Consider the following 25,780-nt stretch of genomic DNA (forward strand, 5'->3'; position numbering starts at 1 on the left):
CTTCCGGCTTACGCGTCTTACAGACGCGTGTTTAGCGCAGATCTCACGCGCCGTACGGAAGTGTGCTCTGGCGCACCGGAAGCGGCCGGAAGAGAGCGATGGCGGGTTTGACTGTGAGAGACCCTGCGGTGGATCGTTCTCTGCGTTCGGTGTTCGGTGAGAGGAATTCGTGGAGCCAAGCATCAGGGAGGCGCAGAAAGAGACAGGGGCTACGAGGAATTCCCCGTGCACCTCATGAATTGCCACAGGAGCTGGTTATGGGTTGGGCTTGCAGCTCTACCTGTCTATCCTGTGGGGCGGCCAACCTGGTGGACTCGCGGGCAAAGTGATGCCCCTTTCCCCTGAGGTCTCACAGCCTTTTTAAGATGTGGCTGAGAAAGTTAAACTAGCGTTCAGCTTCGATGCGTTTGTCCTTTCACGAGCTTCAATCATTGCCTGCAATTGAGGGCGCATGGCAACTGTCCCTACTACTTCTCACCCCCTTTCTCAGAATACAGATTATATGCTGAGTGTATAGATCCTTGTGTCCACTTGCCGCCCTCCATAAGGACTTTCCTCTGCTTTTTACCGTAACATTATCTAGTTAGATACCTGTAGCGGCCACCTGGCTTCTTAGGGTGAATTGTGAATGAATTTTTAAAATACCAAATACATTGGTATTTTTAGTTTTTATTGATAAGATTCGCAGATTTTCAGGTAAATACCAATGCCAGAGTTTTTCACCAAAGTTAAAGAAAATCATAACACTTGTCAGATAAGTCTACGAACTGCTACTAAGGAGTGCCTATACCTTTTATATTTACCCTTAGTGGTTTATTTGTTTTGTAAATAAAGTCAGCAGACAAAATTGAAATCTTATCTGAAGTACCATGGAACTGGGGTTGTAGGAACACAATTTTGAGGTAGTTATATTTTCAATGATATAAGTAGATACTGGTTTACTTTCTCACCAGAGAAATGGGTTACAAACTCAAAAGTTTTCATATGTTGTCTATTTTCTTCGTAGTGGGGAACATTCCATATGAGGCTACTGAAGAGCAGTTAAAGGACATCTTTTCTGAGGTTGGACCCGTTGTTAGTTTCAGGTGAGATCCCCTTTGACTACTTGGGGTCTTCTTTAAAATCACAAATTTGGCCATTAGCAATAATGGCAAGGTTTTTACTGGTGACTTTTCACATTCTTCTGTTTTTTTGTAACAGTTTTATTCAGGTGTGATTCATATACCATACAATCCACATTTATTTTTACTAAAAGATACTTTTTTTTCATTTAAAAAATATTTCAGTGAGGGGCATCTGGGTGGCTCAGTTAAGTGTGACTTCGGCTCAGGTAATGATTTCACGGTTTCAGTTCAAGCCCCACATCAGGCTGTCTGCTGTCAGCACAGAGTCCGCTTTGGATCCTCTGTCTCCCTCTCTCTCTGCCCCTGCCCCGCACACTCTCTGAAAAATAAGCATTAAAAAAAATATTTCAGTGGGGCGGTCAGAGTGATAAAATTACTTGTCTTACAGTGGACCAAATTAGAACATGGCAATGTTAGCAGGAAACCTATATGTGTGTAACATTTGTGTCTGATACTTGGTTCTGCTCTTCCAGGTTGGTATATGATAGGGAGACAGGAAAGCCAAAGGGTTATGGCTTCTGTGAATACCAAGACCAGGAGACGGCACTTAGTGCCATGCGAAACCTGAATGGGCGTGAATTCAGTGGAAGAGCACTTCGAGTGGACAATGCTGCCAGTGAAAAGAACAAAGAAGAGCTGAAGAGTGAGTATAAACCTTATTTGTATGCAACATGAGTTAGTAAAGACATATTGAAGATTTTCCATTTATGACATGTTTTAGCATCTAGTGAAATGGTTAGCCATGTAGCTTTTTTACTTGACCCACTTAAGGCACCTGAGGCGCCTGTATTAAGTGAGTGTATTTCTTTGAGAAACAAAGTACAGTTGACTTTAGAACTCCCTCTAGTTGCCAAGGAGTTGATTTCTAGTTAAAGATGAATTCGGGCTCACTAAGCCATTAGTTGCACTAATAACTGGGTCATTAGTTTGCCACTGCTGTAACTGTTTGTCAGATCTGTAATTAGTGGGATTACTAAGGCATTCTCTCGGCTTTTTTCATGAAGTAACAGATGAGGAATTACATTTTGAAATTGGTATCTTTATCTATTTTGCTTCTGAAAATTAGCATCTTTATCTATTGTTTTGCTTCTGAAATGAGTTGTCAAAAGAAATTGATATGCCCCATCCCTAATTTAGGTTAACATTGTCCACCTACGTGATCTTAGTCCCAGCTTTCCTCTGAGAGCAGAAAATACACTCTGTCACTTTCCTCTACAGAAATAAGAGACTTGCAAATCACTTATTTCTCAGTTCCAGAGAATTTACAGTTATCAACGGGTCCTGGAAGGGAAGTAGCCCTGGAAAGTAGATACTTGAAATGATTTAGCTCTTAATTTTGCCTCCTTAACTTTTTGTACTTTCTTCCTGATCAGGCCTTGGCACTGGTGCCCCTGTCATTGAGTCACCTTATGGAGAGACCATCAGTCCTGAGGATGCCCCTGAGTCCATTAGCAAAGCAGTTGCCAGTCTTCCACCAGAGCAGATGTTTGAGCTGATGAAACAAATGAAGGTGGGAGGAGGCATTAGGTTAAGAACAAATCAAATCACAGCAAATTTTCAAGGAGTTAATTGATAAAGTTAATGGAAATGACTCCCTGAGCTCAAATATAAGGTGTGCCTGTTAATCACCATTTCTTGCACCTTTGATATGCCATATGTCCATAGCATATTTTACATTTTGTGCAAGGAGCTTTCCATTTTTGTACACGAACACAACTATACAGTCTGGCTTTTTGTGGCCCATAGATATCAGATGCAGATATTCAAATGTGACTTTTTTCCTAAATGGTGGTATTAATGGTATTTGAAATGCCTCTTTCTTCTCTTGCCTGTCATGACCAAAATTTTATGTGCTATGCAAAAACCAATGATAGCTTAAAAAGCTTCTTGAATATTACATTTCTCAGATGAGAATGGCTCTAAATCACTATTAATTTCTAAGCAATAAGTATTGAACCTGATGATGAATCTGTTTATCTTCTCAGCTCTGTGTCCAGAATAGTCCTCAGGAAGCACGGAACATGTTGCTTCAGAACCCTCAACTGGCTTATGCTTTGCTACAAGCACAGGTAGTGATGAGAATTGTGGATCCAGAGATTGCCCTGGTGAGTGCTGCTTGTTTTTTATGGAAATGCCACAATAAACTTTGAGTGGGGTAGGAACTACTTGATTGCTTTGTTAAACAGCTCATAGATTTGTCTTTTTGTTTTTTAGAAAATTCTGCATCGTCAGACAAATATCCCAACACTGATTGCAGGCAACCCTCAGCCAGTCCACAGTGCCGGCCCTGGCTCAGGATCCTCTGTGTCAATGAGCCAGCAGAATCCTCAGGCCCCTCAGGCCCAGTCTTTGGTAGGGCTTTACCTCTTAATATTATTTTTACCTGTTTTAGAATGCCATTTTAATTTTAGGAAGATATATTGAAAGAAGAATAGTCAGGAGTTGAAGATGATAATTTCAATTTCCAGACATGATAGCAATTTTCAGTTTGCAGGGTATATGGCCTCTGAATGAATATAGATTCAGTGCCAAGTTTGTAAAACAAAAAGGTCCTTTCTGTGTGCCCTTTTATAGAAGCTAATCTTTTGTTTACGTGCATGCATGGTACTGTGGTTGACAGTTTGTTATTCTACATAGGTCTCATTTAGTACTTCTAGCAATTGTATCAGGTTGGCACTCTTATTATCTCCTTACCAATGAAAGTGTAAAGCTTGCTTTCCAACCATGACACAAAACTTTGAAGCCATAAGAAATAAATACATTGGAAAGCTGAAAAGTTTCTGTATAAAGAAAAAGAAATAGGGACGCCTGGGTGGCTCAGTAGACTAAGCATCTGAATTCTGCTCAAGTCATGATCTCATGGTTCGTGAATTTGAGCCCCGTGTCAGGCTCTGTGCTGACAGCTCAGAGCCTGGAGCCTGCTTCGAATTCTGGGTCTCCCTCTCTCTGCCCCTCCCCTGCTCACGCGCTCGCTCGCTCTCTCTCTCTCTCTCTCTCACTCTCACTCTCATAAATAAACATTAAAAATTTTTGAAAAAAAATAAACACCAAAGACAAATGACAAATTGGGGAAAGTATTTGCCACACCCATGATGGACAATAGGCTGATTACTTAATCATGTTCAAGAATGTTTATTGTCACAATATAATAGTGAAAAATTGAAACATCCTAAATGTACATCAGGGGGAGAATGGGAAAAATGTATATTTATCCACTGTGTCCCCATGAATGACTTTCGAAAACATAATTCCATATAAGCAGGTAAGATGAACTAGGATACAATGCTATCAACACAGATAACCCAAACATTCTAAAAGTGAAAATAAGTGGATGTAGAAGCCTTCTCAAAATATGGGATATATGTGTTTGCATATATCCCAAAAATATGCTGAAATGTGTTTAGTATGTATGTTTAGTTTGTAATGATTTATATATGATTTCAAAACATCTGTAAAAATTCTTAAGTGGTTGTCTTAAGAAGGGGATATAGGGAGGCACCTGGGTGGCTCAGTCAGTTAAGCCTCCAACTCTTGATTTTGGCTCAGGTAATGATCTCATATGAGGTCATGGGATTGAGTCCTGCAGTGGGCTCCCTGCTCAGTGTGGATTGGGATTATCTCTCTCCATGCTCACTGTGCTTGAGATTCTCTCTTTCCCTCTCTCTCTCTCTCTCCCCCCCCCCCTCCCCTGCTCACACTCTCTCAAGATAAATAAATAAGCTTAAAAAAAAAGGATACAATATGCAGTTGGGAAATACCATACAGCAGATTTCAAACATATATATTATTTATTTTCTAAACCGTACGTTTATTTTATTTTGTATATAATTTATGTATCTGGACTTTTTCGTAACAAAAATGTTCAACCTCAAAATAAGACAAATGTGAACAGAAATTACAATAATCTATCATTTTTTACCTATCACATTGGGGGAGATAAACAACTTGAAGTCAACCATGGGTGCTACATGTGGCCTCACAACACATATCAGACTTGTCAGTCTCTACTTTTATTTTTTTAATAAAGTTTATTTATTTATTTGGAGAGAGAGTGTATGCATGTGAGTGGGGGAGGGGGAGAGAGAGAGACTATCCCAAGCAGGCTCTGCACTGTCAGCGTGGAGCCTGAGGTGGAGCTTGAGCTCACCAATCATGAGATCATGACCTAAGTTGAAATCAAGAGTCAGAAGCTTAACTGACTGAGCCACCCAGACACCCCGGTCTCCGCTTTTAGAATGTGGTCCATCTTAATTGTGTTCTGTATAACCAGGCTCATCATGTGTGTGTCCAGAGGCATGTACATACTCTGTTTTTAACTTTGATCAGGGTGGAATGCATGTCAACGGTGCACCTCCTCTGATGCAAGCTTCTATGCAGGCTGGAGTTCCAGCACCAGGGCAAATACCAGCAACTGTAACAGGACCTGGCCCTGGTTCCTTAGCTCCTGGAGGTATGTTTCATTTAGAGTCTTCACCATTTTGGTATTTTGCTAAAGTTTTGTTGTAGCAATTGGTATGTTGTAGCCACATTATTACGTGGTAAAGAGATCTTGATATAAAATTAATATGCAGCTAAGAAATATATCCTAGGTGGAGGAAATAGTTGATATCTTATAAATAGATCTATGTCTGATTAAGAGAACAAGGAAAAGGACTACAAAATGGGAAAATCCAGTAAAACTTCCAAACTTCCAAATGGAATGAATGTGAACTAGACCAAGCCAACAAATAGAAGGTACAGGAAACAACATTGTAAAGTAAGTAATGATAAACATAGAGTAAGGAGGAAGGAATAAAATCTTGTATAGAGGTTAATTCTACTAAATGTGAAGGGACTCAACTTTCCCACTGAAAGCCAGAGATTTGGGTTAAATGGCACATAAAAAGACACAAAATAATTGTACTTGTTATTATTATATTTAACAAGTATAAAATTGCACTTTATTAAATGTAATCAGACAAAACTACAAAAAGAAAAAAACATTTTGAAGCTGTATTTTTTCATTGAAAGTGTGTATATAGAAATTAAGACTGTTGCTATTATGCTTGTAGTTTTTTCTCATTCAACACTCATAACTAAAAAAGTTATGAGTGAAATAGTGATTCCCTATATGAAACTCCTGTATGAACACATGATGTGTATCAATATTAAAGTTTTTTATGCAACGAAATTGCTTCTTGTTAATTTGTCTAATCTAGGTTAGATTGACTGCAGCATTACTATGAGAGGATAATTGAATCTAAATTGTTCTGTATTGTAGAGAACCTGGTCTACAGAGCTAAGTTGACAAGGAATAGAGGAAGGGATTTTAAAAGAAATTTCAGCAAACTCATGATTTCCATTTATCTATGCAGTTAAAATATCTTTCAGTGAAAAAAATTAATTCTGTATTTTATACATTTTTGAGTTATGGGTACCTAACTTAAAAATATTACAAATTGTGATGTGGTCCTACTACACATGACAAGTATGCAACCCATGATATATGCAGCTCATAATGTAAGTTGAAAAATACCCAAAGTGGACTATACCCTGTTCAGGGAGACAAGTGCACTTGGATGTCACAACAGTGTCAATTTGCTGTAAAAGTTTCTGTGTCCTCCATTTCTACATTTGACATTGTCATGAATTGTTAACATAGTGTGTGGATCAGCATTGTCTGTGGACCACACTTTGAGTACCTTTGTACTAATGGACCAAAAATAAGTGAAGACATTGAGGAATAAAGTAGCAGAACCAATAAGTACAATTTATTATTGAGCTTTGACTAAAGAATATACTTTTCCCCCCAAATGACCATGGAACAGTTAAAAAAAAAAAGTGACTATGTAGTTGGCCATAAAATTAAAAGTTTAAAAAGTAGAGATTTTACAGGCCACATTCTCTTATTATAAGCCAATAAAATTAGGGGCGCCTGGGTGGCTTAGTTGGTTAAGTGTCCGACTTCAGCTCGGGCCATGATCTCACAGTTCACGAGTTCGGGCCCCACGTCGGGCTCTGTGCTGACAGCTCAGAGCCTGGAGCCTGCTTCAGATTCTGTGTCTCCCTCTCTCTCTCCTCCTTCCCCACTGGCACTCTGTCTCTTTCTCTTGCTCACTTGCTCAAAAATTAATAAACATTAATTTTTTTAAAAAATAAGCCAATAAAATTAGAAATAATTAAAAGGTGACTGAAAAATAACCTTTACTTGGGAAATTAAGGAACATACATTAGGTATCCTTGAATTAAAGAGAACATAAAAAGGAAATTTATAAATTATCCAAAAGACAACAAAAATAGTATACTTTATACAAAAAAGTGTGGGAAATAGTGAAGGCAGTACTTAAAATGAGTATCTTTAAATGCCTGTGTTATTAAAGAATAAAAGCTCTAAGGGCTGGTTTTAAAAAATTAGGAAAATAATATTTTCGATGGTATGTTTTGTGAGTTTGTAGCACTTATACTCCTGAAGTTTTTAAAACATCACTAGGACTTTTAAAATAACCTCTACAAAGCTCTTTGACAATTGGTGAGAAGAGGGAACAACCTAGTAGAAAAGTAGGCAAAGAAAATGAGTAGGCACTTCAAAGAAGAGTAAATCCAAATGGCAACAAAAACAAATCCATTTATAGTCATAGGATTGGAAATTAAATAACAAGATTTCAAAGATAGACGACACTATTGGTGGGGAAAGTGGTATCATAAATTAATTGGTAGCGGAAATGTGAAGTTTTTCAGCCTTTTAAGAAACTAGTCTCACATTTAAAATTCATGTACACTTTGACCCACCAATTCCACTTCTGGGAACCTAGCCCATACAAATAAAAGTGTCATCATGTGATAGTGTATAATATGAGAAGTTATGCCCAGAAGTCCTTCTGCCACTGCTTTTCTTAGATCCTAAATCTTTGTATTGTTTTACTGAGTGGTCTGAATAAACCCTAGAATGTTGTGATTAGAAGAGACCTTTGAAATCATTTAGACCTGTTCTCAAACTTTAATGTACATTAGAATTACCTAATTAGCTTATTAAAACTCAGATGCTGCTTCCCACCCTGAGACTTTCTAATTCAGCAAGTCTGAGTTAGGGCCCTGGAATTTGCAGTTCTAATAATTCCTTGGTGATACTGACACTTCTGGTCTGGGGACCACATTCTGAGAACCACTGGTTTAGACCAACTCATTCACTTTGCAGGTGAGGAGGCCTGGGCATATGCTAATTGTATTAAATCACTTGTTCAAAATCACAGTTACTTTGTTCCAGTAGAGATAGGGCTATCCCAGGTTCAGGTTCTTAATTAATGGCTCTTTGGTGCCTGGCATGTTAAATGGAGTAAGAGAATATTATGTATTTTTGATATTTTAGTTAAGTATTAATGAACTGCAAACAGTAAAGCTTGTCTTTTCTCCCCGCTCACAGAATATATTGTTGCTTTAAGAAAAAAAGAATTACTGCTATATGGAAAGGGCAAGATAAGGACTTGTGATGCATAATTATTCTTTGTGTAGCAATCCTCATATCCCAACTGGTTAGGGTAGAACTAAGTGGTTCTCAATCCTGTTAGACCCTGTGGCCTCTTTTCATAACAGATACTTTGCAGTGACTTTTTACTATCCTGAAATGAAATGCACACTTATAACCTACTTAACATGATTTCCAAGAAAATAATGTCCTAACTACAATATAAAGGAGAAACAAAAAGAAATTAACCTATAATAAAAAATATTTTTAATACACAAGTGTTCAGGCATGACTACACAAGAAACCAAAAGGTAGCAGTCAGATGCTTGCACCTATACCATGAAGTAAAAGCTACAAATGTAGACAAATACAGGTATGTTGTTTTGGCAACACAAATACCAAAGAGACTATTGATGTTAGTGATGTGATTTTTCTCAAGTGGTGAAAACTCTAGGTAAAATTCTTAACAAAACAAAAAATGCAGTACCCATAATTAACTCAGTAATTGTATTTCTGGAAAATTCAGTACATCTGTGTACATACATATGTAGGGAAAAGAACTTTTTGTTTACAAATACAACAGACTTAGGTTCTAAATTCAGATGACCATAAGCAGGTTTTCATTTGTGTTAATGTTCACCAAGGCATTTGAGAGTTTTGCAAGACAAGATGATTCTGGATTCTGGAGGACTGTCTCAGACATTGCAGGGCATCTAGTATCCCTGTTGGCTTTTCATTAAATGCCAGCCATGCCCTCTAAATCTTTTCACAACTAAAACCCACACATTTACAAAATACCCTGGGAACAGTATTGCCTCCTATGAGAGGAGTTATGTGGATAAGTGCCGTTTTTCTCCTATGTAACAGAACTTCTGCCACGGTTTTGGTAACCGGTGAGATTAAGTATTGTCATTTAACTCGCTCTTCTGTCACTGAAGCCTAGAGTTTACTAACAAACTCTATCTTCTGTATACCTGCATTGTTTCAGGATAGTTATGATGTTCCTGAGTAGTTTTCTGCCTCTGAGGCCAAAAGAGAACATTTGTTAACTCAACCACTGTCCTAATTTTTTCTCCACTGTCATAATTTGTGTTTTTCTTTGCTTCCCTTTATCTTCTAGGAGGAATGCAAGCCCAGGTTGGAATGCCAGGAAGTGGACCAGTATCCATTGAGCGGGGACAAGGTAAATAAATATTAATATCTGATTAATGTGGATTGGACTTGGAAATATTCTACATCTGCACTATCTTACTATGGCAGCCACTAATGATATGTGGCTATTTGAATGTTAAGTTGATTAAAATTGAATTGAAATTAGGTAAAACTTAAAATTCAGTTCCTCATTCACACTAGCCACATTCCAAGTACTCAATGGCCACATGTTGCTAGTGGATACTATACTGGATAGTGCAGATACAGAATATTTCCATCATTGCAGAATATACAGCACCAGTCTAGATTTTCCATCTAGTGACCCAGAGCCCAGCTGTATAAGAATTGATGATAAATCAAGTGGATCCTTTGTTTCTATTTAAGTTATATCACCTTTTCCTAATAGTCTAATGATTCTACTGACATATTCTCTGTCACTCTGTGGCTATCTGTTGACTGAGTAAGGAATTTTAATAATAAGCATGTAACACGTGACTGGGCATGAAGAAGCCTAAATTTAAACTGCAGAGAAAACTGGGAGGAGGTCAGAGGTCTAAAGCTTACTTGATAAGAAGAGCATGTTGTACTGTGGCAGTAACACTAGACACCACAGCAGAGCCACTCCAAAATCTCCACGTTATTTCCCTCTGTTACTGGAGTTTGAAGAAAAAGAAAATATAGTAGTTTGGTTGAAAACATTAGGAGGAGACAGTGAGAAAACAGAAGGAATGAATGATAAAACTGAGTACATACTGTGGGCAAGGCACCTTAATTTTCACAGACAACTGTGTGAGTTAGGTGGCAGCACCTCAGTTTTCAGGTAAAGAGGTGGAGGCTCAGAGTTTTAAAGTTACCTATTTAAGGGGCATGATAGTAAGTAAGTAAATACTGCTGTCTGAGTAATGTGGACAGGACTTGGGCCACTCATCTCTTCCAGCCAGTAAGTGGCAGAGCAAGACTCTGAAGTCTCTGAAAAAAATCTATACTCTATCTGAAGAGTGCCTTCAGTGCTTTTTGTTCTTACTCATTTTGTCATTTGATGAGAAAGAACTGCTTTGGACGGCACAGAGAAGTTTAAGTTACTTCCTAGCATATGGCCTATAAGAGAAACTCATTTTTTAAAAGCAAAATATTAACATAGAGGCCTAAGTACTTTACTTCTTGTCTATAGTTTGTCCACTAGGGTTGGTTGTTGAAGTGACAGAACTAATAATCTTGTCAGATAATTGACAGTGGGACCAGGCTCTTGACCAAATGTCTCATCTAAAGCAGCCTGTGCTTTTGTGCTTTGTGCCCCTCCCTCTCGGCCACTATCAGCAGATCATATGTGTATCCCAGAATATTTTTGCATTAGGGAGAAATTGGGGTTGCAGTCATATTCTTCTTCCCAAGCCATCAATCAATCAGTCACGCTTTAGGTGTTTAAAGACATCTTCTTTCCTGCTATAATTGTCTTCACCTTTCTGGTCAAAAGTTAGCAAAGGGAAATGACTTGGATTTTGAAGGTAGATAGGTGTGTCTTCTTGAAGAGATAAAGTGAGATGAGTTTTCTTTTATAGTTTGTCTTCAGTACTTAGCAGAGGAAGCAAGAATCTTTCGTTTGTACCCAGTTTTTCTTTTCCTGGAATCCATGCTTCTTATACGCATTTGTAATGGTAAAAGGAGACAGTGACATGTTTAAAAAGATACTTCTTGCCTTCCACCACCTTTGTGTAGTATTAGCACCCTTGTCATCTCATTAGTCTTTGTTTGCTGTTGTCATGTTTCATTATTACTAGAGACTTGCAGTGGCAGAGTATTTCTTGAGGGGCGATATTATCTTTCTTTGTCTAAAGCTCACTCACTGCATTTCCCATGGAAATTTTTGTGCTTAAAAATATGGCAAAAATAGTACTGTCCAACTTGTGTTATGGGCCTCTTCAGAATAAATCTTGCCTTCTAGGTTCAGAACAGTCTCTTTCATGTTTTGCTTATGAACGTATGTTTATGTTCTTTGCCTAAGTAGGGGTTCAGAACCATCCTTTTTTTTATTTTGTTTCCTTTTTTTTGTAGTGATATAAGGAGATTTAGGTGGACTTGTAGTAGCAGAGGCGAAAATCGAAAGTGGCTGAGTAAAATCATTGGCTGACAGGTTTCAACTTAGGAGGTAATCTCATCACAGCGGAACAATTTCAGATCCCAAAGAAGCTAATATAGTTCAGGAACATTTTGTAGCCTGGGGCAGGCTCCTTGGCTTTGTAACTTACGTGTATAAATCTCCAGCGTTTGTATGTGTATGTTTCTCTGTGTGTGTGCACATGCGCAAGCTGTTTCAAGTGTCTGCTCTTTCTCCTTTTGAACTTACTGCTCACCTAGGAACCCTACAGCACTCGCCCGTGGGACCCGCCGGGCCTGCATCAATTGAGCGAGTTCAAGGTACCCATTGTATCTGCAGGTTTCCTTTTGTTTGTGGTGTTCAGGGTGGGACATTGAGAGGACAAGGGCTGCTTGGCAGTCATCCTCATGTTCGGAACCCAAAAGGGTAGTGTTTTGGGTTTTTGTTTTTAAATTTTTTTCCTGTTGGGACCACAAGCCTAAGATTGACCTCTTCACACAGGGCAGAGAACATGGATGATATGGGCATCTGTCCGAGGCTGTACTCCCTCCCTACTGGTGTCAGGAGGCTTGGATGGAATAGCAGTCTGTAAGGAGACAGCAGGTTCTTGCAGAGCCATGGCAGTGTTCACATAATGCCAAGACCCTACCTCTCTTTTGTGACTCTGGTCCTTGAACTAAGATTGATTATAAGGAGAACCAGGAGCATAAATTTCTTCAGGTTGCAGTGCTAGTCCTTGGCAGGTTGCTCCCCACTTTGCTCTTTATATAATTCCATCCATACCTCTGACATGGCACAGATTCTGCCTACACCCTGCTTCTGTTCTTGAGCTGCAAGAGGAGTCTGCTGTGGTGAGGTTTCACCCACTCTCAGGTGTCTGAATTATGTTGTCAGTGGTTATATAGAGTCATTTCTTGTTTTCCTTATGTGTCCTTCACAACAGTAACTCCCTGTTTGTTTTCCTGTCAGTGCCAATGCAGGACCCCAGAGCAGCTATGCAGCGTGGTCCCTTGCCTGCCAACGTCCCAACTCCTCGAGGTCTACTAGGAGATGCTCCAAATGATCCACGTGGAGGCACTTTACTTTCTGTAACTGGAGAGGTAGAGCCTAGGTAAGCACTAACAGAAGGAAAAGATTGGATGGGGCATCTGGGTGGCTCAGTCGGTTAAGTGTCCGACTTCGGCTCAGGTGATGATTTCATGGCTCATAAGTTCGAGCCCCTCGTCTGGCTCTGTGCTGACAGCTCAGAGCCTGGAGCCTGCTTTGCATTCTGTGTCTCCCTCTCTCTAGGCCCCTCCCACACTTGAGCTCTATCTCTCTCAAAAATAAATAAACATTAAAAAAATTTTAAAAAGAAGGAAAAGACTGGAGGAATCAGAATTTTCCCTTGGTTTGAGAACAGTCTTTCTGTACCAGTGGTACCTATTTGTCTACCTCAGAAGATAGATAAGTATTCATAGCCACTGTCCAAGACTAAGCACTTCTCCTTGGACAGAACCATATAGTTGAGTATGTCATTTTGAATGAACCATGGCTACTCCATCTTTACAAATGAGAAATTCTGGCATATGTACCTGAATAGGAAAAACTTCTTTTGCATAATGGTAGTAATGATATTAATAATAGCAGTAATGATAATAAGAACAATGATTGATGCTAATGGGGATTATGCCTCTGACTCTGCTGTGAGTACTTTACTTAGATCATCTCATTAAATCTACACAACCACCCTGTGAGATTGATACTAATATACCAGTCATATTTTACAGAGGAAGAAGCGAAGCTATAGAGAGGTTAAGTAAATGTGCCCAAGATCACACAACTAATGTGTGATAAAGCCTGGATTTGAACCCATACAGTAACCCATGTTTTTAAGCACTGTACTACATACTCATTCTGTACAGTGGATATCTTACCTCCTCAGTTATGAGCACCCTGACCAAATGTGAAATTCTAGGATGCGTGGATTTACATCTCATTAGCACTTTTTTTGACCTGTTTGGTGTTAATTCTCTTAGAATTCGTAGACTGATGTTTGCATCAGTTCTTTGACTTTTTTACTTACTGATCTTCTGGTTAATAGTTTTGGTTGTTGTTTTGTTCTGTTTTAAAATATAACATTTTCCTCCATCTCTAGAGGTTATCTGGGACCACCTCATCAGGGTCCACCCATGCACCATGTCCCTGGTCATGACAGCCGTGGCCCACCCCCACATGAAATGAGGGGAGGGCCATTAGCTGAGCCCAGACCTCTAATGGCGGAGCCAAGAGGACCCATGCTAGATCAGAGGGGTCCACCGTTGGATGGCAGAGGTAAGGGGGAGACCACATCACAAGGCTGACTGGTAGTTGCGGGCTGATAATAAACCCAGCTATCTTAGGCCCTAAGCTGGTATAAAGAAGGTAGGGCAATGGGGTTGAAAAACATTTTTAAGGTTTATCTGCAAATCTGCGAAATTGGGAAGGAGAATGTAGTATCATGTGCACTTGAACAACACGTTTGAACTGCACAGATCCACTTATACATGATTTTTTTTTTTTTGGTAAATATAGTACAGTGCTAGTTTCCTTAAGATTTAATTAATAACATTTTCTTTTCTCTAGCTTACTTTATTGCAAGAATGCAGAACATAATACACATAATATACAAAATATGTGTCAGTCAACAGTTTATGTTTTTGGTAAGGCTTCCAGTCAACATTAGGCTATTAGTAGTTAAGTTTTAGGGGAGTGCTTCAGTCCTCACACTGTTCAAGGGTCAGCTATAGTTGTGGGGGAGATGTGACTAGAGGAATAGATTTCTTCTTTGATTGTTGGGTTTTTTTGCAGTAAGGATAAGTAGCTACACAGTGGTTTTCTTACAACTTTCTTTATAGGCGGAAGAGATCCCCGAGGCATAGATACACGAGGAATGGAGGCACGAGCCATGGAGGCTAGAGGATTAGATGCCAGAGGATTGGAGGCCCGTGCTATGGAAGCCCGAGCGATGGAGGCCCGTGCGATGGAGGCCCGTGCGATGGAGGCCCGTGCAATGGAAGTCAGAGGGATAGAAGCCAGAAGTATGGATACAAGGGGCCCAGTCCCTGGTCCTAGAGGTCCTATACCTAGTGGAATCCAAGGTCCCAGTCCAATTAACATGGGGGCAGTTGGCCCCCAGGGATCCAGACAGGTATGTGCAACACTCAGTTCTCACTTCTATGTGAAATCTTAATCTATTCAGGAATTGATAATTAAGCCTGTTACTGCTTTCTGATTTAGGCTATTTCTCAGTTTGTTAAAACGGGAAGATTAGAATCTCCCTTCTTTTAGTTTCTGTGTCCCTTAAGGTGGTTATTTGCTAGGCACCAGGATTGTGGCAACCTTGTCCCACAATTTAAGGAGCTCTTCCATTCAGACCAGAGTCCCTGCAAATTTAGGAGACAGAGTGTGTCTCACTAGAATCTAGGCATGGATAATTTGAAAAACCTCCTCCAAATGATTCTAATGTACAACCATAAGAACTGCATTAGAGCATATGAACAGCTATAGGTAATCAATTCAGGTAATCTTAGTTTTGCAGAAACCTATTTTAATTTACTTTCATCAAACAGCCTAAGTGAACAGTGGAGTATCAAAGGCAATTTACTAATGCTTACCTTAAAACCTGTGGAACTGAATTCTTATCTCTTCTTGTTTGGCTATTTCCAGCTCTGTGTATGTGGTGATCTATGATTGTCTATGTGTTGTCATCTCCTCCCTTTTCAACAAAATTGGTTGTGGGGAGATGGTGATATACATGTGGCTTCCCTGAGTTTTTAGGTGCTAGCACCTTCATCTCCCTCTAGCCCCTCCGTCTTCCTTTCTCCATTTGTCTTCCTCCTTCCTCTATGTACTTCTGGCTGTCTTCCCTCTTCCATATGTTTATGTGTCTTGCTCTCGTGTGTGTGTGTGTGTGTGTGTGTGTGTGTGTGTGTGTGAGAGAGAGAGAGAGAGAGAGAGAGAGATAGGGGGAGAGAGTCAGCTGGAATTGAACATGTCAGCCATCCATTTCTCTTGTTTTATAGATTTGGAAATTGAGATCCAAGAATTCAGGTTACTTGTCCAAATTCACACAACTAAAAAGTAACAGAGTAAGGAATAGAACCCACTATTTTTTTCCACTGTACCACTCTGTCCTGTTATCTGCATGTTATGTATGTGTGTAGACATACATGTATGTATGTCTGCCTCCCCCTCTTTAATAGGAAATACGAGTATGTCGTTTTCTGGTATGTGTGAAATAAAACCGTTCTCTATTTTTTTTCTTTCAAGTTATGCTTTTTAAAAAATGTGTGTGTGTGGGCCTTGTTGTTTATTCTGCCCTCTATGGTCAGTAGCCTCATAACAAAAATGGTTTTTATGCATTTATTCAGTCATTCAACAAATATTTATTGAGCACCTCCTGTGTAGCAGAGACAGCTTTAGGTACTGGGGATATAGCAGTGTGAACAAAACAAAGTTCCTGCCCCCCTGGAGCTTGCATCCTAGCTGGGAAAACTGACAACAAATAATTGCATGATGTGCTTGTATAATTCTGTCAATATTTCCATTGAAAATAATGGTTGGAAGACTGTTTTCTGGAGAAAGTCTTGCTCTTTCATCTCTGCTAGCACTTGAACTCATTACTCTGTAGTGTTAGGTTTATATAATTTTAATTAGTAGATTGTATAAAGCCTATTAGATCTGAGGTGAAAATAAATTTTATCTTCAAACTTTTTTTTAAATTGTTTAAAGTAGTATGTTCATTCATACATAAAAGATATACAGTGAGAACCTTGCTTTGTCCACTGTATCCATCTCCCTTGTGACCCCCATCTCCTACAGATAATTGCTTTTGTCCAACTTCTGTTATATCTTTCTAACAAAGAAGACTGTTAGAAAATATGCATTATTAAAAAAATGTATATATTTTTCCTTTCTTTCACTGTCCTTGTGCCTAGGGCAAAAGCATAAACTAGGACTATCTTAGGCAAACCTGGTTGTGTAGTCACCTATATTGTGACTTGTCTGCCTCAAATAGGCACTCCTGGAAACTTGAAATGGCCATTATTGAATGGTTAGGTCATGTTATAATAGTTCAAATTAGTATTAACTAAAATGTAAAAAATGTTATCCTCACAGATATTTCAGATCTGTAGCACAACATTAAAGTTCAGACCGGTCTCTGGATTCAGTATTGGTAATAGAAAGTGATAGGGTGCCTGGGTGGCTCAGTTGGTTGAGCGTCTGACTTCGGCTCAGGTCATGATCTCACGGTTCGTGGGTTCAAGCCCCATGTCGGGCTCTGTGCTGATGGCTCAGAGCCTCGAGCCTCAAGCCTGCTTCAGATTCTGTGCCTCTCTCTCTCTGCCCCTCCCCTGCTCACACTCTGTCAATCTCTCTCGAAAAATAAATAAGCATTTGAAAAAATGTTTTTCAAGAAGAACAGAAAGTGATAATGAAGTGTATTATGCTTCCTTCCCTTCTTAAACAAGATAGGAAAAACAATTTTCACCATTTTTTGATTACTCAAGGTCATCATTACATGTACCCATTACTGTATATGCTGTAACAGAAAACACAGTTACCTCCTGTTTGGTTTCTGGTCTCCTCCACTGTCAGTTTGTCACCTGGCTCTTCACATTGCTGTCCTGGTATCTGCTCCTAACGGTTTATCACATTTCTTTTTGAGTTTTGATGCTTCTAATTTTCTGGGGAAGCAGGTAACAAGTTAACAATTTGTGTTTAATAAGAGTACCTCAACTCTGGGTGAATGCCTGAGTGTGAACATAATAGCAGAGGGAACTTAAACAGTGATTCTAGGTGCTCTGAGGCCTTTTCTTTGGGGTATGGTAGTCTTCCCAAAGATTGAAGTCACCGAAGATCTTAAATAAGTGATATAACTGCATTTTGTTCTTTTAGCTTGGGTCAGTGATATTTCTTGGTCTGTAATTTAGCAGAAAGTATCTGCTGCATATTCTCTCTGGAAAGTTATAAAAAGCAAATGTTGGGCTAATAACAGTCTTTTCCCCAGAGGCCTTCCCATCTCCTTTCTGCCTCTGCCATTATGATCGTCTCTGCCTTGCTTGTGGGATAGGGCCCTTTGGAACAAACTGCCTATGTCTGATTGAACTAGAGGTAGGCGGTATCCCTATGAATGTAGCTTCCCCAGTGGACCAGCATACATTATTTCTAGAATCTGCTGGCTTTCGTTTCTGTTTCCACTGAGCACTAGTTTCTAGGATGCTCTCAGTTTTCTCTGTGTTTATGCAGCTGGATTTTGCTTGATTTGATGGTATCTGATTGTTCAGTGTTATATTTGTTGATGATGCTGGAGCTATTGTAAGCAAATGTGTCTAAGTTGCTAGTCGATCTCTGGCTAAACTCTGCCTTCTGCCATTGCTAACAGTAGGAAATGATCTTCAGAATCATTAATTTGCTTTTTTTGTTTTTTTACTCATATCCATAATCAGTTCATGTTTTTCACATTATTATTGGATCCTGAATACCTATATGAGAAGTTCTGAAACATCTCTCCTCATCTCTCTTTATGCATATAGGTCCCAGTTATGCAGGGAGCAGGCATGCAAGGAGCAAACATTCAGGGTGGAGGTCAGCCTGGGGGCTTTAGTCCTGGCCAGAACCAGGTCACCCCACAGGACCATGAGAAGGTAAGCAACACTGCCTCCAGTGGCACACTTCTCTTGGATTCTGCTTTTCTTTTTTCTTTTTTAATTTTTATTTATTTTTGGGAGAGAGAGAGGGAGAGCAAGAGAGAACAAGCAGGGGAGGGACAGAGAGAGAGGGAGACACAGAATCCGAAGCAGGCTGCAGGCTCTGAGCTGTCAGCACAGAGACCAATGCAGGGCTTGAACTGAAGAACTGCGAGATCATGACCTGGGCCGAAGTTGGACACTTAACCAACTGAGCCACCCAGGCGCCCCTAAATTTTTTTTTTTAATGTACATCCAAGTTAGTTAGCATATAGTGCAACAATGGTTTCAGGAGTAGGTTTCTTAATCCTTGTTTATTCTCCATATTTAAGAGTCTCTTATGTTTTGTCCCCCTCCCTGTTTTTCATATTATTTTTGCTTCCCTTCCCTAATGTTCATCTATTTTGCATCTTAAAGTCCTCAAATGAGTGAAGTCATATATTTGTCTTTCTCTGACTAATTTCGCTTAGCATACTACCCTCTAGTTCCATCCACGTAGTTGCAAATGGCAAGATTTCATTCTTTTTGATTGCCAAGTAATACTCCATTGTGTATATATACCACATCTTCTTTATCCATTCATCCATCGATGGACATTTGGGCTTTTTCCATACTTTGGCTATTGTTGATAGTGCTGCTATAAACATAGGGGTGCATGTGCCCCTTTGAAACAGCATACCTGTATCCATCCCTTGGATATATACCTAGTAGTGCAATTGCTGGGTTGTAGGGTAGTTCTATTTTTAGTTTTTTGAGGAACCTCCATACTGTTTACCAGAGTGGCTGCACCAGTTTGCATTCCCATAATTTTTTTTTATGTTTATTTAGTTTTGAGAGCAAGTGAGCATGAATAGGGGAAGGGCAGAGAAAGAGAGAGAAAGAATCCAAAGCAGGCTCCAGGCTCTGAGCTGTCAGCACAGAGCCTGACACAGGGCTCGAACCCACAAACTGTGAGATCATTACCTGAGCCAAAGTTGGACACTCAACTGACTAAGCCACCCAGGCACCCCAGGATTCTGCTTTTCAATTACTATGTGAATGTCCTGGGTCTCTGGAGTTCCTTTGGAAGCAATGGTTTACTCCTATAACTTTTTTATGATCTTGCTATCTGAAAATTTATCAGCCTGGTCTTAAATATCTTTTCTTTTTTAATGTTTTGTTTTATTCCTGAGAGAGAGCATGAGCAGGGAGGGACAAAGAGAGCAGAAGACACAGAATCTGAAGCATGCTTCAGGCTGAGCTGTCAGCACAGAGCCCCACGCAGGGCTCAAACCCACAAACTGCAGGATCATGACCTGAGCCAAAGTCAGACGCCCATCTGACTGAGCCACCCAGGTGCCCCTATGGGCCTGGTCTTAAAATTCTTTAGTGGATGTATATAAATGGCGGCTTATCTTACATTTCAGACTCAAATGGCAGCTTATCTTACATATCAGAGTCATCTGCCTTAACTGTTTTTGGTTTTTTTTTTGTAGGCCAGCTTGACCTGAAAATCCAAGTCTCTTTTTTCCCCACCTAAAAACAATAGCAAATCCCCCATGAGTATGTCTTTGTTTCTATATTTGACCATTGTGGGGAGCTCATGTCTGATGGAAAGACTAAAACTTGTAAAAAAGAGAGGCTTTCAAAATGGGATCAAAAACTAAAGACTTCCCAAGGCTCACAGATAACGTGTTAGTCTGCAAGAACTTTGGGTTCATGCAGGTGTCTGATTCGAGTCTTCTAATCTTAGGTATTATTGTACTTGAGCTTTTCATTGTGCCCTTTCTCACCAGCTGGGTTTTTAACTTGGTTTGGGTGTTTTTTGTGTACAGTATTCTAGGCGTGAAATATCCTTCCTTTTTAGACAGAAGCTGGTGTTGTTTTTATGGCTGCCATCATGAAAACTCACTCCCTTTTTTTTTTCTTCTTCACAGGCTGCTTTGATCATGCAGGTTCTTCAACTAACTGCAGACCAGATCGCCATGCTGCCTCCTGAGCAGAGGCAGAGTATCCTGATCTTAAAGGAACAAATACAGAAATCCACTGGAGCACCTTGAAAGGTGAGCCAACTTAACCTGCCTAAGTTGGACAAGCTCCTTGTGCATTTGGGGTATTAGATGCTTTCAACCTTAACCAACAACACTCTCCTGATCTCAAGACTGTCCGAGGCCTGCAGTCCTCTTGGCTACACTCTTCACCCTTCATTAGATTAGATCAGCTCCTATGAAGATAGCAGAAGACAGCAGGGTATTTGTTCAGTTGTTGAGTTGGTTGTAAGCTTTTTTTTAACCTTTCTTTCCTAATGGCAGAAGTAACATGTGATCACTTTTACAATGTTAATCAAACACAGAAATGTAGAAAGGTCAGGGTAGGAAGCTCTGCTTCCTCAATCTCATTCCCCGAGCAACCTCTAAATACAGTTTGGTGGGTATCCTTCCAGAATCAGTTGTGTTATTTTATTCCACATATTCTCCATCAAAATGGAGAAAATGCAAAGCATTTCAATAAGATGTATAAATATTTTAGTTTCCAGTATTTATTTATTGAGGTTAAACTGATAGAGCACCATCACCATCGGTCCCTTTACATTTTAGAGGCTGCGGTACACCTCTGCCCTTTATTTTTCTTGCTTATCAGTCAGTCATGTAAAAGGGATCATAATCACGTGACCTAACCTGATTCTATGTATTTGAGTTTCTTTTAAAAACCTTTTTCCCCAACACCTTGTATTTTGTAAATAATTATTTTCTAAAAACAGTTTAAAATTCACATTGTCCCAATATTGGCTGGAATATCACATCGTGAATTTCTACTTTCTACCCCATCTGTATTATAATTCCCATCCACATATTATAATATAATAGTGAGGGGTGCCTGGGTGGATCAGTCGGTTGAGCATCTGACTTGGGCTCAGGTCATGATTTCACAGTTTGTGGGTTCAAGCCCCGTGTCAGGCTGTGTGCTGACAGCTTGCTCAGAGCCTACAGCCTGCTTCAGATTCTGTGTCCCCTTCTCTCTCTCTGCCCATCCCCCGCTCATGCTCTGTCTCTGTCTCAAAAACAAATAAATGTTAAAAAAATTATATAATAGCGAATTCATTTACACCATTTAGCAGTCTTTACTAAATATGTTGTGTTTTAATCCATATTTGTAATGTCATTAAAACATCCAAACCAGAAACATGCGTCATATCCGTATTTAGACTTTAAATTTTTTTTTTTAATATTTAGTTTTGAGAGATAGAGTGTGAGCAGGGGAAAGGCAGAGAGAGAGAGGGAGACACAGAATCTGAAGCAGTCTCCAGGCCCTGAGCTGTCAGCACAGAGCCCGACGTGGGGCTCGAACTCACAAACCATGAGATCATGACCTGAGCCGAAGTCGGACGCTTTAACCAACTGAGCCACCCAGGCACCCCTGTATTTAGACTTTAAATGACTAAAGTGTAATGAGAAGCTGTCCTAGATGGATGGCTAGCTAGACTTTAACTTTTTAGTCCAGATACCTGAGGCATTTTTTTAGTAAAAGAATAGGCTATTATATTTAGAGTAATAGATTAAAAACTATTCCTTTTACTTTTTCTAATTTATTTATGTCAGAGAAGGCATGCCCCACAACATGGAGAAATTACTCTTTTTGGATAATAGAGGTAGAAATATTTCTGAAAGTTCTTTCATTATGTATTCTTGCTCATAAGCTATTCCCAAGCCGTGCACACAAACCACAGGGCAAGGGTTTTTGTTTGTTTCTATTTTGAAATAATTAATATAAATTCACAGAAGGTTGGAAGAATAGTACAAAGAGCCTCGTGTACCCATCCTTAAACTTCCCCCAAGTATAACATCTTGAGAAGCTGTTGTGCAGTGCCTTTTTGGTTTGTAGTACAAAACCAAGAAATTGACATTGGTACATTTCTGTTGAGTACAGACCTTACTCAGTTTTCACTATTTTTTAGACATATTATTTGTGTGTGATCAGTGGTTCTCATCCAGAGGCAGTTTTGCTCCATATAGGAAATTTGGAAATGTCTGGAGACGTTCTTGGTTGCCAGAACTTTAGGGGATACTGTACTACTGGCATTCAGTGGGTAGAGACCAGAGATGCTTCTGAACATCCTATAACCACAGGATCTCCCCCCACCCCATAACAAAGACTAACCTGTCTCCAAATGTCAATATTGCGAGGTTGAGAAACCCTGCTGTCAGGTGATTACTTTGGGGATCCTGGAGGTAGACACCTTAGGAATCTGTCCCTGGTGATTTGCCTTTTTGCATAGCCTCCCTCCCTTCCTTACTTTAAATTTTTTTTTCCTGATGTTTGGGGAAGAGAACTTTTTCTCCATTTCTAATGGCTTTCTCCCAACTTTTTCTTACAGGTTTTCAAAAATACCTGGCAACAAATCTGGAAATTAATTCCATAACTTTGTTGAAATGTTGCAAAAAGATGACTTCTGCATCCTAACCCTTGAATGACTCAAATTGGTGCCAGGTGGAGGATTCCCATCACCTTCTCTCAGAACAAAATCAGTTCATTCTGTTGTCTTAGTTTGTATATTTTCTGTGACTTGAAATAAACTTTGAACACAATTTTAGTATACTGCAGATTGATACACATGACCTTTTTGCTTTTAAAAAGGTGTACACCAAGGGTGAAACCTTAGATGTGTTTTCAACCCTTACCACAGTATTGTACTTTAATGTTACATTGCCATAGCTCTGTTTTTCCTTTAAGTTAACCACTTATTCTTCTTGATGATATTTGAGAATTTCTCAGAAGCAGTGTTTTCTAGAACTTAGTTTTTGCTTTGTTTGCTTCCAGCAGAAATAATGCAATTTGCCCTTTGAGAACTTGCTAGAACTTCTGAGTTTACTGGAAGAAAATAGCCCATGCTTAGAGCTGTAAAATGGCAAGAAGGACAACAAAGCAAAGAGCCTAGCAGAGCAGTGTATTTAGTGTAGAAAAATCCAATTATCAGAATGTACTTTTGTTTATCAGTAGCAGGTTTGTTCACATTCATAGTTCAGAATTAAGACAAAATGTTGTATTGGCCCTGGTTCAAGTGTGTCAGCAACACAAGAGACTGTTGACATTTACCTGTCCTAAAACTCTTAGGTCTCAGTAGTCAACCTTGAAAGTTAAAAAAGCCACTAATTTTTCACATGTTTGAGATGAAATAAAAACTAAATAGAAATCAAATGAACAAAATACATTCATTCTACCTTCTAGATAATCACTAACCTACAGTCTTCCTCTATAACCAAATTTATTCTGGGAAATTAAAACATAGAAAACCCTGAAACTTTTACATTATTCTCATTTATTTTAAGAGGACCAAATGTAGAGCATAAGTAGTCAGATTGCCCATTAGGCCTCCCCCTGCCTGCTTCCTTGCAGATAGACGTGACCATAAATAGTGCCACTAGTTCTAACCTATGGCTCTTCCAGCCTAGCATTCTCTCTCTCATAGTGGCATTAAGGAGGAACATGATTTCTCTCCATCAGGCCAACCTCAAGAGGTTAAGAGATGCCTTAATAATTAGTAAAGTTCCACTGGAACTACTCTTTGAGCCTCTTTATATTCTCAGAATCCTACCCTCTGGGTTAGGATTATGGTTAAGTGAATTAAAAGCCTGCCATAGGCTTAGAGAATGTAATAGCATATTGCTTACACGTCAAGCAAAAGAATGCAATGATAATCAACTTTATGAGAGACACTGAAATTGAGGGATTTTCTACTCTGATGTGTAAACATTTACTACAACAAAAGTTTGCTGAATAAAATATTTCATACTACAATTTAGGAAGAAAAACTTGCTCAAAATAGCTAAAGAGATTTCTAGGTATCCTGCTCATCCCCAATTTGGGCTTGGATGTTGATTATACATAGGATTATTATTACCTTTTCTGCCTACTTCCATGAATATTCTAGGCCGTATTGTGTTGATTTTAGCAGCAATCATATCTTGAAGAGTCAATATATTTAGACATTGAAATCAAGAGTGAAGCCTTTCTCATTAGGGACTCCTAAGTTTCAAGGAACACTAAGATTCCAAATCAAAGTCAATGAAGATCAAATTATCATATGGTCAGCAGTTGTCTAAGAGGAACCACATCACCAAGGTTCCATTGTGCATTTTCCTAAATCATTACTAAGTTTAATTTAGATAGCTGAAATCCAGGAAGTCAATAGTAGGGGTATCCCACTCAATTCCTATGGAAATACCCATTACTAGTTTTTCCTGATGTCCAATTAATAAATGAAACACAATTAGCTATCATGAGCCCATGATAGCCTTTATTTTGTTCAGACTACTGAAAATGGATCTTATCCTTTAAGTCATAAAATCTGGGTACTTAGAAATGACCGTTTATTCATTTTTGGACACTTAATGGTAGAGAAATAGGTGCTATAATGCTGATTTAGTAGGAACATTCTTACAAATCTGAGTTGAATTGTCTTTTGGGGTAATGAAGTGTGGGCCTCTTTTAAGGGCCCCAGTCTTTGCTTCTACTAATTCACTGTGACTACTAACATCCCAGAGCTGGGTGGATGGCAGAAATAAAAAGCATTCTGATAGGAGAAAAGACATTTTGCTTATGTCATTAGGTGAATGATTCCTTGATAAATAGGGAAGAGCCAAAACATGGTATCAAACTTCTAAATTATCTTTTTTTTTAAAACTAAATGTTGCTAAACCACCCCCCTTCATAAAAAATGGCAATAAAGAGCCCCGGTTAAGTCACCCTAAAATGGAGTTCAAGTTTTTGCAGTTATTTCCAACAGAACAATGCAAGCTAATGACAATATAGCTTTAAATTAAAATATAATTTCAATTACAATTAGCATAGTTACAAGATTTTCTTTCCCCAATGGAGAGCCTAAAGTAATGAGTCATTCATTAAGAGATAAAGTAATGAAAGATTCATTAAGAGGAAAATCATTTCACAAGCAAAAACAAAGCATAAATTGCTAGTCACACTGGATAAGACCGTGTTTAAAATAACAGTAAGAATGTACATAGTGTTATATAGGGATGGGGTTCTTGGTGATTTTATGTTCATTGCTTTATTATTTATGCTTATTATGTTTTGTCATTATGCAATAAATTTTTTATTTAAAAAATAACCCTACTTTAGAAATCTTCTTTGAAGGTGAGAGGGTGGGAAAAATAATACCAAAAGCCTGGGAGAGAATAACAGTAAACCATATCAACTGGGGTAAAGTTGTGTAACTGTTAACCACCTCTGCTATCAGGCCTTGTTGCAGTCATGGCATTCC

At 39.1% G+C, this 25,780-nt stretch overlaps 1 protein-coding gene across 2 annotated transcripts; it reads left to right on the forward strand.

Moving 5' to 3' along the window:
* CSTF2 (cleavage stimulation factor subunit 2) lies at positions 1-23,087 on the forward strand. 2 transcript variants are annotated; one of them, XM_043569578.1, is made up of 15 exons: positions 28-156; positions 1,007-1,085; positions 1,598-1,767; positions 2,498-2,634; positions 3,110-3,229; positions 3,339-3,476; positions 5,451-5,574; positions 9,686-9,748; positions 12,073-12,132; positions 12,782-12,923; positions 13,950-14,125; positions 14,689-14,981; positions 18,370-18,480; positions 20,439-20,564; positions 22,877-23,087. In XM_043569578.1, the coding sequence occupies exons 1-14, from the start codon at positions 99-101 to the stop codon at positions 20,559-20,561; spliced, it is 1,794 nt and encodes a 597-aa protein (XP_043425513.1). In that variant the 5' UTR covers positions 28-98; the 3' UTR covers positions 20,562-20,564; positions 22,877-23,087. The 2 variants fall into 2 exon arrangements, with proteins under 2 accessions (XP_043425514.1, XP_043425513.1); XM_043569579.1 differs by lacking the exon at positions 12,073-12,132 and having other exon boundaries at positions 1-156.
* Positions 23,088-25,780: the final 2,693 nt, after the last annotated feature.

This window comes from Prionailurus bengalensis, chromosome X, assembly GCF_016509475.1.
Source record: "Prionailurus bengalensis isolate Pbe53 chromosome X, Fcat_Pben_1.1_paternal_pri, whole genome shotgun sequence".
Taxonomy (NCBI): domain Eukaryota; kingdom Metazoa; phylum Chordata; class Mammalia; order Carnivora; family Felidae; genus Prionailurus; species Prionailurus bengalensis.